General features: G+C 38.7%; 2 protein-coding genes across 2 annotated transcripts in view; both read left to right on the top strand.

The window, feature by feature from the left end:
* LOC146483198 (QRFP-like peptide receptor) overlaps nucleotides 1-779 on the top strand; it is a 167,613-nt gene extending 166,834 nt beyond the window's left edge. The window contains exon 2 of the mRNA XM_085106413.1: nucleotides 749-779. The gene's annotated coding sequence lies outside the window, so the exon portion shown is untranslated. The remainder of the gene's footprint in view (nucleotides 1-748) is intronic.
* A 5,602-nt stretch (nucleotides 780-6,381) lies between these two features.
* LOC146483197 (uncharacterized) lies at nucleotides 6,382-7,154 on the top strand. The gene has a single exon (XM_085106244.1). It carries the CDS (start codon nucleotides 6,401-6,403, stop codon nucleotides 7,043-7,045), a length of 645 nt encoding a protein of 214 aa, XP_084962370.1. The 5' UTR covers nucleotides 6,382-6,400; the 3' UTR covers nucleotides 7,046-7,154.
* Nucleotides 7,155-11,402: the final 4,248 nt, after the last annotated feature.

Raw genomic sequence — 11,402 nt, 5'->3', positions numbered from 1 at the left:
TGTATTTGAAGTAGAAACTTATACGAAAATGATAGTGGTTAAAGAAAACGGCTTTCAAATGTACTCAGGTTAGTGCGGAGGGGGCCTTAATGATGCGCGCGCAACCAATATTTGAGAAACAGAATAGATTCTCAGTGTTGTCATAGAAACATAGATGGAAATTTGGGAGAGCGAAGAACTCTTAAGGAAACACAATTCGAAAATTTTGAGACCTCTCAAACCATTTCGCGTGAGTGTTTCCGTATCTCTAAAGAAACTAGGCTACAATGTCAGTCTGTTTCTTTTATAAAACAAATGAAGACCTAGGCGGAAAAAACGCCCAGGACAAAACCCGGTCTCTCTAGTATAAAGCAACTCATGCCCCGTTTATATGGAGAAAAGTTGTCCTGGAAAAGAGGGTCACCCACACAGTCGAGTCAACTTCAGCGACCGTTCATATGAGAAAAAAAGTTGATCCCTTTGCCCGAGCCAACAACGCTCGTGCATGCTCTGATTGTCTCGCCTTAACGGAGTTGACCCGGCTAGGCGAGCCAGAGTGTTTATATGGAGAAAAGTTGGCCCGGCTAGGAGGGTGACCCTACCATTGAAAAAGGGTGACCCGACTAGGCTGGTCACCCTTCCAGCTGAGCCAACTTTTTGTTTCTCATGTAAACGGTTAGCCAAGTTTTTGTAATTTTGTAATGAAATATAGGAAAAGTTGGCTTGCCCAGCTGGGTAGCTGGGTAGGCGAGTGACCCATCTACTCGAGACAACTTTTCTCCATATAAACGGGGCCTGAGAGTATTAGTATTCCCCCTGGAAATTTCAGAGGCACATCCACAAAGTGGGTCTTCGTCCACCGTTTCCAGATCGAATTGGAATTTGGGAATGTTGGATTTTGTGGAGGGAGGAAAACTGGAGTACCCGGAGAAAAACCCTACGGGCAGGGACAAGAACCAGCAACAAACTCAACCCACATATGACGCCGAGTTCGGGAATCGAAGCCGGGCCACATTGGTGGGAGGCGAGTGCTCTCACCACTGCGCCATCCCTGGATGGGATGCTACTCCATCTAAGGGTTACCCTTGGAAGTATATGTCACCAGCACCCAAGTTTATATATCTGCCGAGAGAGTTTCTTATCTGAAGAAACAACACATGCAGACCAACCTAGCCTAGAGAACCACTCCGACCCTTTGGCCTTCCGACTGAAAGCTCCATCGAAAAACCGAAGCGCTGACAACTAATCTAAACCATTTATTCTACTAAGTAAGTGTCCAAAAACAATACAGTAAAAACCCGCGTGTAAGAACCTGGATTTTTTAATTTAGCCTAAACAGGTTCTTATATAAATGGTACTTGAAGCAAATTTAGGCAACCTCGTTCCCAGGGCTTTTAACTGTATTCTATGCTTTAATAGACCTTGTTCAAAAATGTTTGACACTTTAATATTCCTTTGTCTGCATTAAAATTAACGTCACCAGCCTCGTTCAAGGTAACATATTCTTTTGATTTTTTAACTCAAGAACGAGGTTAGCAGGGCTATCTGGAATGCAAGCAAAAGAATATTAAAATGTCAGACATTTCTGCATAGGGTCTTTCTGGTTTTCTACAAATCTGTCAGATTACAAGCATTGACTTATTTCAAAACTTCTTGTTTTGCAACACTTTCCACGAATAAGTAAAAATAGTGCGCGTTAAGTTGACACATTCTACTCCCAAGTATAAAAATGCAAAATTCCTCGGAAGGAAATTTTGTGCAAATGTAGCCTAAGCTTCCGTAATATTGATCAAGGCCGAAGTCTTTGCGTTTTTCAGGCGAGCGGAAGCAAGCCCGCGTGACGCGCGACCGGAAGGGCGCAAACGCACCCATCCTGTCGCGCGTGACTCGCGCTCCACACTCGCCTCTTGCTCGCCTCTGCTTGCCTCCGCTTGCCTGAAAAGCGCAAAAAAAGCTAACGTCTGCGCAGGCTTAAAGAAAAGCATTTTTCCTCAAACAGCGATCCTCCTCTGCGTCTTCTCCCAAAGAGAGCAATACGAATGAGTTCCATTTAAACAATTACAGTTTATCTGGCTTTTGTTTTATGTTATTTTTGCCTACACTGAGTTACTTTGAAGTATGGTTCATTTGTAGTAGGTTATAGGATTGGCTTCCAGTGGGGGATACGGGATGGGCATTGAAATCCAAAATTGTTGGTTTCTCGTTCAAAATAAATTACATAAAATCTTCCGTTTTTTCTCGGCGTCTCCAACTTAATTGTCGGCTTCACACTAAGGCCGCTAAGTACATCCTAAGTGCACTCGGAACCTACTTTGAATGTGAATGCTCTTACGCGAGTGTTACAATTGGTTACCATGGAAAAGTCCCTTTTTCAAAGGAGTCGCCAACTGAGAGTGCACTTAACCAGAACGAAAAAAATTCGGTGAAGCTACGTGCAGTGGCGCGAAACTTATTTAAATTAATTTTGATTTTAAGACACTACCAACAAACCCAGTTGTCTAAATTTGACTTGCGAATTACTTTTCTTGAAAACAAATAGATCATTTTGATTAAAGGCGTTTGATTTTAAAAGAAACTATGGTGCTGCGTCGGTGGGAGGTAGAAACGACTATTTGGTTTGGCCACTGTAAAGATATTCGAGTGCTGACGCTTCGAGCGTTATAAGGATTTTGACAGAGGAAAGAATTTTTATTTTTGCTCGTGTTACACCAAGTTCAGTTGCTGGGATGCACTGCTTGGGCCACAAATCTAAATACAAACTTTCTCATTTCTTTTTGGCGCCAGCAGTAAATCAGTGGATTTAGAAGCGAGTTCAACATAACACAAGTTTTCACCAAAGATTGAGCTGATCTTGAAGGTACGTGAACATCCAAGGCCATAAGCAGCAGAAGGAAAGCCGCGGGCAGCAAACACAACACAACAGCACCGACCACATACACAGTTGTCTTGAGCGCTTTGCTCTCTTTAAGGAATTGTTCGACCTCTTCTTGTGGAAGCTGCTGACTTTTGATCATCTTTTGATGCCGGCGTGTTTCCTGATACAAAACTACGTAAGCAGTTGCAATAAAAAGAACACACAAGATAAGGACAAGACTTATAAAAGAGAAGTAAATTGTTTTCGTGGCCATTTGATTCAATACCTCAGGTGAAAAAGAAAAGATCCAACACAACATTATTGCCACCTTAATGTTTTGCTTTTTTACGACGTTAAGATAGTGCATAGTGAATTTAATCGCTAAAAGTCTCTCGCAAGTAACTAGCATCAGTTGAAGACAGGAGCAAACAGACATGATGTCCAAAAAGGAAACGGCATAACTACGAATTCTGCTGGCGAGGTTGTCCTTACCAAGTAACATTAATACCAGCTCCGTGAGAAAAGATGGTTGCACGATTAAACCGGTTAATGCGTCAGTGGCCGCTAAACATGCCAGTAAGATGTTGGCGTTGCTCTGGAGTCTTGGTCTTCTTTTCACAGCCATGATCACCAACACGTTGAGCAGAACTGTGAAAGGACAAGTGATGCTGCTAATGATGATGTTGACAATTAAACTAACATCGACCGGGGCATTTTTGCTCTCATCCTCCATAGTATTTCGAATAAGTAATGGTAATGTTGGTCAAATTTAAAACCAGTGAGCTTGAAGTTGATCTACACTGTGTGCTTCAGTTGGTGAAGACGATAGTCAAGACTGCTTCTGTAAACTTTTGTTAATCATTTTTACTGCTTTTCTTTATTGTTGGACAAATGTTTTCCAGCAACATTTTCCCATACCGTCATTGTTTAACTCCATTACGCTCCATTAATTAATTTACAGTCTCATTCAGCAATGAGGAAAATCGTTTATCGCGGAAATTAATCTTGAGAGTATAAAGATTATGGAAGCACTTCAATTTAAGCAAGGCTTTGAGAATGTCCGACCGCTTGTGCTTATGAAGTTAACAAAAGAATCATTTCCTTAATGAAATAAACAGATATACAAAAACAAAATATTATTAGCTTTGTTCGTTTTTTTTTTTTTGGCAAAGAGTACTAGAAACAAATTAAATAAAATCCATTTGTCGATGGAGCATTTCACCAAAGGAGACGAACACTAAACAATTGAACGTCTCCTTGTTGTTTGACTATAATAAGGGCCTCTACAGACAAGGGAAATTGTTATCGACGACTATTGGTGTTGGGAAATGTGTTTCCACACACGAAAAGTTTAGTTGTCGATAACCTGTATGTTTTAAAGGAGCTGGAAAGATGCTTTTAATGCGCATGTTTACACCGTGCAGAAAATAAAAAAGAAATAGTTCATGTCGCGATGTCGATGTCTGTGTCATTTATTTCAAACAAGGTTGGATACCTTATGATGTTTACACAATATAGTATTCTTTATTGTCACAGTCCCAAAGTGGACGAGAACAGAGGTCCATTTGTTAGACAGAGAACAGACGGAATAGAGCTTCATTTAGTTTTGTTATCTGCGGCCTATAATATTTACCCGTTTCGAATTAAAAGGAAAAGCCGCACCCTATTACTTGGACAGCACATCCCGGTGTAGGGTATGGAAGTTTCCTCACCCCCCCCCCCCCCCCCTTCCCAAAGATTTCCAATAACAAAAAACCTTTTAAACTGCATATTTTCAATCGTAATAAAAAAGATCAAGGGAACTGATAAAATGTACGCAGAATAACTAATTATCATTATAAGCCCGTTCAGATTAAACGCTAACGTTTAATAGCAAGAAATACCCTCATTTGTCGGGCTGAAGCTTAAAACTAACGGTCACCGATTTGACGACGAACGCTCTCCCCTTTTTGGACGGTTGATAAAAATATCTTGTTTCTTGTTTGTCCTTAACATTAAAACGCACTTCATCCGCATTCGTTAAGATCGTTCGTAAAATTCATTAATTATTATCAAAGTTATGACCGATCAATAGGTACTTTCATCGTAGACGACGGGCGGTATCTATCACGGTTCTCGCAATTCTAACTTTTCTTGAAAACAAATAAATATCAAAGGAGTTTGGTTTCTAAAAAAAACTGCGCTACTGCGTTGGAGAGGAATAGAAATTAATCACGGTTTAGTTTTATCAACTGACTTGATACATAAAGGTAATTTGGCTACCGTAAAGATATTCGAGTGCTGACGCTTCGAGCGTTAGCCTTTCGCCAGAGCGAATCCAGTTATAACACCAGAAAAAGTCAGCTCTTGAATCTTTTTACGGTGGCGAAATATCCTTATCCACTCAGGTGTTCTTGAAAACCATAGGACAAGATTTTGACGCTTTCTCCTCTTTTAATGCGAGGTGCGCGCTAACAACGAAGTATTCAGAAATTTGTTGAATACACTTTGTCAGTGAAGCCTAGTTTTCTCAGTTAAGTCTCACTTAAGATTTTCAAGTACTCTTGAGACAATTACTTTCTTGAGATTGACTTGTGACCTTGTGGTGTGAAGCCAACAAATGTTTGTCTACATGCTCTCGTACTTTGAAACGCCCTAGACAATTCAAAGAAACCAAAGATAAGACTCAATGTGTTATTATTATTATTATTATTATTATTATTATTATTATTATTATTATTGCTGGCTGATTTTTTGGCATAATTTTAGCTATAGTATTAATTATTTTTAATGCGTCAAACTTTTCTTAGCAAATTTTCTGTGAGTTGGATATTTTAAAATTAGAACTTTTAACTTGTAAATAGCTTGGAATATGTTACCGAAGAAATTGTTTTCTTATCATTATTATAATAATAATAATAATAATTATTATTATTATTATTATTATTATTATTATTATTATTATTATTAAAAGAAATGATTTAGAAATACATGAAACAAGAAATATGAGTGACAGGAACCGACGTTTCGGTGCATCTTGCGCCATTATCAAGGTACATAATTAATGATAAAAAGCGGTTTGTAAAGGCTAAGTTGAAGCGAATTTGCATAACATAGCGGCAAGCTAATTACTTAAATACTTTCGCACGAAGAGAATCGGACTGCACATTCAATGTTGGTTTAAGCTCTTGAATATACAACATTTCATTGACAAGGCAGTCAAATTTGTTCATGCATTTCTTGAGCACATTGAAGCGTGCTAAGAAATTGTTCGGAACAGCAGTGTTATGTTCTTTGTAGTAATGCTTGCAGATTGATGACGCCTTTTGACGGTGTCCCTCAACGCGCCTGTGAAGGTGGCCCTTTGTATACCCAACATAACCTGCATCACACAGGTCACACTTGAATAAATAAACAACACATTGCTGGGTTACAATGTTGGGCTTGGGCTCACGCAGGCTTAGATCTTGATTAAGCTTACGGCTAGTAAACACGGGTAGCGGCTGTCCACATGGCTATGATAGTGCTATGATCCTGCACTATCATAGCCATGTGGACAGCTGCTACAAACAGGGTTTGCTCGTCACCATGCTTGATCGCGCGCACCGGCTATCATCATCTTGGACACATTTCTCAGAGGAGTGTGAACGCTTGAGAGGAGTTTTCCGAAAGCTGAGGTATCCAAATCACCTTATTGATTCTGTCATTAACAAGTTTATCACCTCGAGAGTCGCAGCGGACCAGTCTAAACAGCATACCGATGACGTCATCCGGATAGCTATCCCCTATAAAGATCAGGATGCTGCAGTGTCTGTCAAACGGCAACTTAGAGATCTTAGCAGCAAGGTGGGAAAGACCATTCAACCCGTGTTTACTAACCGTAAGCTTAATCAAGATCTAAGCCTGCGTGGGCCCAAGCCCAACATTGTAACCCAGCAATGTGTTGTTTATTTATTCAAGTGTGACCTGTGTGATGCAGGTTATGTTGGGTATACAAAGGGCCACCTTCACACGCGCGTTGAGGGACACCGTCAAAAGGCGTCATCAATCTGCAAGCATTGCTACAAAGAACATAACACTGCTGTTCCGAACAATTTCTTAGCACGCTTCAATGTGCTCAAGAAATGCATGAACAAATTTGACTGCCTTGTCAATGAAATGTTGTATATTCAAGAGCTTAAACCAACATTGAATGTGCAGTCCGATTCTCTTCGTGCGAAAGTATTTAAGTAATTAGCTTGCCGCTATGTTATGCAAATTCGCTTCAACTTAGCCTTTACAAACCGCTTTTTATCATTAATTATGTACCTTGATAATGGCGCAAGATGCACCGAAACGTCGGTTCCTATCACTCATATTTCTTGTTTCATTATTATTATTATTATTATTATTATTATTATTATTATTATTATTATTATTATTATTAATAATCCGTCAATGTGCGTATGTGGGAGCATGTTTATAGAAGACCACGCGATGATCTGCCAGCGTGGAGGCTTAGTTATTCAGCGCCACAATGAAATACGCGATCTACAGGCCGAGCTGCTTGACATGGTTTGCTATGATGTGCAAGTTGAACCGGCTTTACAACCTATTACAGGCGAAGAGCTTGCCAGAGGGCCTAACCAAGCCCCTGACGCACGCCTTGACGTCCACTGCAGGGGTTTCTGGGAGCGACAGAGAGCTGCATTTTTCGATATAAAGGTGTGTCATCCCTATGCGGACTCGTATAGAGATCTTAGCCCCAAGCAAATTTACAGGATTCATGAAAATGAAAAGAAGCGAAAGTACAACTCTCGCGTCACAGAAATAAAGCCAGCCACATTCACCCCACTGGTGTTTACAACGACGGGAGGGATGGCGGACGATGGCCTGAGATACCACTCAAGATTAGCCGAGCTATTATCTGCAAGAGAGCTACGCCACAACAATTTCGTGGGTCAGGGCGAAAGGGTCCTTTGTAATTTTGCAGAGCGCGTTCCTATGCCTAGGGGGATCGAGAACCCCGAGAAGGAGGAACCTAGATGTTAAGGACAGAGATCTAGAAATAGGGAAGGGTCAAGCAGGACGATACTTTATTATTGGGCTGATTCATAAAGGTTTCTGAATTTTTCTCATTTTAGTGTATGATTGGTCATATGAATGACTTGTATTCTTTTTTTTAATTTATTATTATTACTTTTTTAAAAAAATCTGTGCTTGAAAATAGCTCTGTTGTGCATCGAAATACTCTCTTTTTTTAATCACGATTGAATTGTAAATAGGTTTTTTACTAATCTTTTTCTGCTTGTAACTTGTAAATATCAATTTTCCTTGGAATATTATAATAAAGACATCTATTATTTTACTAAAAAAATTATCATAATTATTATTATTATCATTATTATTATTATTATTATTATTATTATTATCATTATTATTATTAGTTTTGAAGTTACTCAGGACAACAGTCTGTTACTTACATCGATTTTATGGACGATATCGCAAAGGAACATACTATTCAGAATTTTGACAGAGGAATGAATTTTTAATTTTGCTCGTGTTACACCCAGTTCAGTTGCTGGGATGCACTGCTTGGGCTACAAACCTAAATACAAACTTTCTCATTTCTTTTTGCCGCCAGCAATAAATCAGTGGATTTAGAAGCGAGTTTAACATAAGACAAGTTTTTACCCAAGATTGAACTGATGTCAAAGGTACGTGAACATCCAAAAGTATAAACAAAGGAAAGAAAACCGCGGGCAGCAAACACAACATCACAGCACCGACCACATACACAGTTGTCTTGAGCGCTTTGCTCTCTTTAAGGAATTGTTCGACCTCTTCTTGAGGAAGCTGTTGAGTTTTGATCATCTTTTGATGCCGGCGTGTTTCCTGATACAAAACTACGTAAGTAATTGCGATAAAAAGAACACACAAGATAATGACAAGAGTTATTAAAGAGTAGGAAATCTTTTTCGTGGCTGGTATTTGGTTCAATACCTCACATGAAAAAGAAAAGATCCAACACAACATTATTGCCACCTTAATGTTTTGCGTTTTCACGACGTTAGGGTAGTGCATAGTGAATTTAATCGCTAAAAGTCTCTCGCAAGTAACTAGCATCAGTTGAAGACAGGAGCAAACAGTCATGACGTGTAAAAAGGACAGGGCATAACTACGAATTGTGCTGGCGAGGTTGTCGTTACCAAGTAACATTAATACCAACTCCGTGAGAAAAGATGGTTGCACGATTAGACCGGTTAATGCGTCAGTGGCCGCTAAACATGCCAGTAAGATGTTGGCGTTGCTCTGGAGTCTTGGTCTTCTTTTCACGGCCATGATCACCAACACGTTGAGCAGAACTGTAAAGGGACAAGTGATGCTGATAATGATGATGTTGACGATTAAACTAACATCGACCGGGGCATTTTTGCTCTCATCCTCCATGGAATCTTGAATAAGTAATGGTAATGTTGGTCAAATTAAAAACTGGTGAGCTTGAAGTTGATCTACACTGTGTGCTTCAGTTGGTGAAGACGAATGGTCAAGACTGCTTCTGTACAGTTTTGTTAATCATCTTTATTTCTTTTCTCTTTTGTTGGACAAATGTTTTCCCGCAACATTTTCCCATACCGTCATTGTTTAACTCCATTACGCTCCATTAGTTAATTCACAGTTTTATTCAGCAATGAGGAAAATCGTTTACCGCTGAAATTATTCTTGATACTATAAAGCCTATGAAGGCACTTCAATATAAGTAAGGCTTTGAGAATATCCGTCTACCGACCGGTTGTGCCCATAAAGTTAACAAAAGAATCATTTGCCTTATTAAATAAACAGATATACACACAAAATATTAGCTTTGTTAGTTTTTTGGCAAAGAATACCGAAAACAAATTAAATAAAATCCATTTGCCGATGGAGCATTTGACCAAAGGAGACAAACGCGCGGCAAACAATTGAAAGTATCTTTACTGTTTGAGTATTGGTGTCGGGAAATGCGTTTCCACACACGAAAAGTTTAGTTGTCGATAACCTGTATGTTTTGAGTGAGCCCGGAAACTTGCTTGTAATGCGCATGTTTACATTGTGCAGAAAATAAATTTAAAAAATAGTTTATGTCGCAATATCGATGTCGGTGTGATTTACTTCAAACAAGGTTGGATATTACACAATGTAGTATTCTTTATCGTCACAGTCCCGAAGTGGACGAGAACCGAAAGCCATTTGTTTGGCAGAGAACAGACGGAATAGAGCTCCATTTTGGTTTGTTTACTGCGGCCTATCATAGGTATGCGTTTGGAATTAACAGGAAAAGCCGCACCTTATTACTTGGACGGCACATCCCGGTATAGGGTATACATGGAAGTTGAACATGTAACTCTGAACCAATTTAAATCTCTGCTCTCCTTATACTACAAAGATGCACTTATTTCGCGCTTCGATATTGAGGACCCTAGAACCTGGAAATCTGTCTGTTTAAAATGTAATATGCCACGCAACCTTTTAAAACCTATTTCGTGTTGTTATTAGTTTACTATATTTTACTAACTTATTTGAGTGTTTTTAGAACTTTGTAAATCTTGGGCCCACAGTAATTGGCGATAGCTCTTGTGGTCACCCTGCCTTAACCCAGTACTTGTTTATCTTCTGTCACACGTTGTTATGTTCTGGTTATCGTTTTAATTTTGAATGCGAAGTCTAATAAAATAAAAATAAAATAAAAAAATAAAAATAACCCAAGATTTCCAATAACAATCAACAACAACTTTTTAAACTCAATATTTTCAATCGTAATCAAAAAAAGATAACGAGAACTGGTACAAGTTACTCAGAATAACTAATTATAAAGAGCTAATCTAGCTGAGTCACAAAATTGAATATTTAGCGTTTAAGGTTGTTGGTAATAACGCGTTAAAATTAGAAAAGGAATAAGAAAAATAATGAAAATTAGTTTTAAAAATAGTAATAAATAAATACGTCAGGAAGTTAATAGGTACCAGTTAAAAGCCAGTAATTAGCATTTTTGTTTTTTTATTATAAGCCCGTTCGGATTAAACGCTAACGTTTAATGGCAAGAAATGCCCTCATTTGTCGGGCTGAAGCTTAAAACAAACGGTCACCGATTTGACGACGAACGCTGTCTCCTTTTTCGACGTTTGACAAAAAGATCTTGTTTATCGTTTGACCTCAACATTAAAACACCGTTCATCCGCATTCGTTAAGATCGTTTGTAAAATTCATTAATTATTATCAAAGTTATGACCAATCAGTAGGTAGTTTCATCGTAGACGACTGGCGGTATCTATCACGGTACTCGAAAGTCTAACTTTTCTTGAAAACTTTTAAATATTAAAGAAATTTGTCAGTTAAGTCTTACCTTAGAAATCTTTTGTCTACATGCTCTCGTAATTTGAAACGCCCCAGACAATTCAAAGAAACCATAGATTAGACTCAATGTGTTCTGTTTTATTATAATTATTATTAGCTTCGAAGTTACTCAGGACAACAGTCTGTTACTTACATCAATTTTATAGACGATATCGCAAAGGACCATACTATTGACGATTTTGACAGAGTGATGAATTTTTATTTTTGCTCGTGTTAC

Source organism: Pavona decussata, unplaced genomic scaffold (assembly GCF_977016875.1).
Source record: "Pavona decussata unplaced genomic scaffold, jaPavDecu1.1 SCAFFOLD_40, whole genome shotgun sequence".
NCBI classification, from domain to species: Eukaryota; Metazoa; Cnidaria; class Anthozoa; order Scleractinia; family Agariciidae; genus Pavona; species Pavona decussata.
This window is presented reverse-complemented; position numbering and strand designations above follow the sequence as displayed.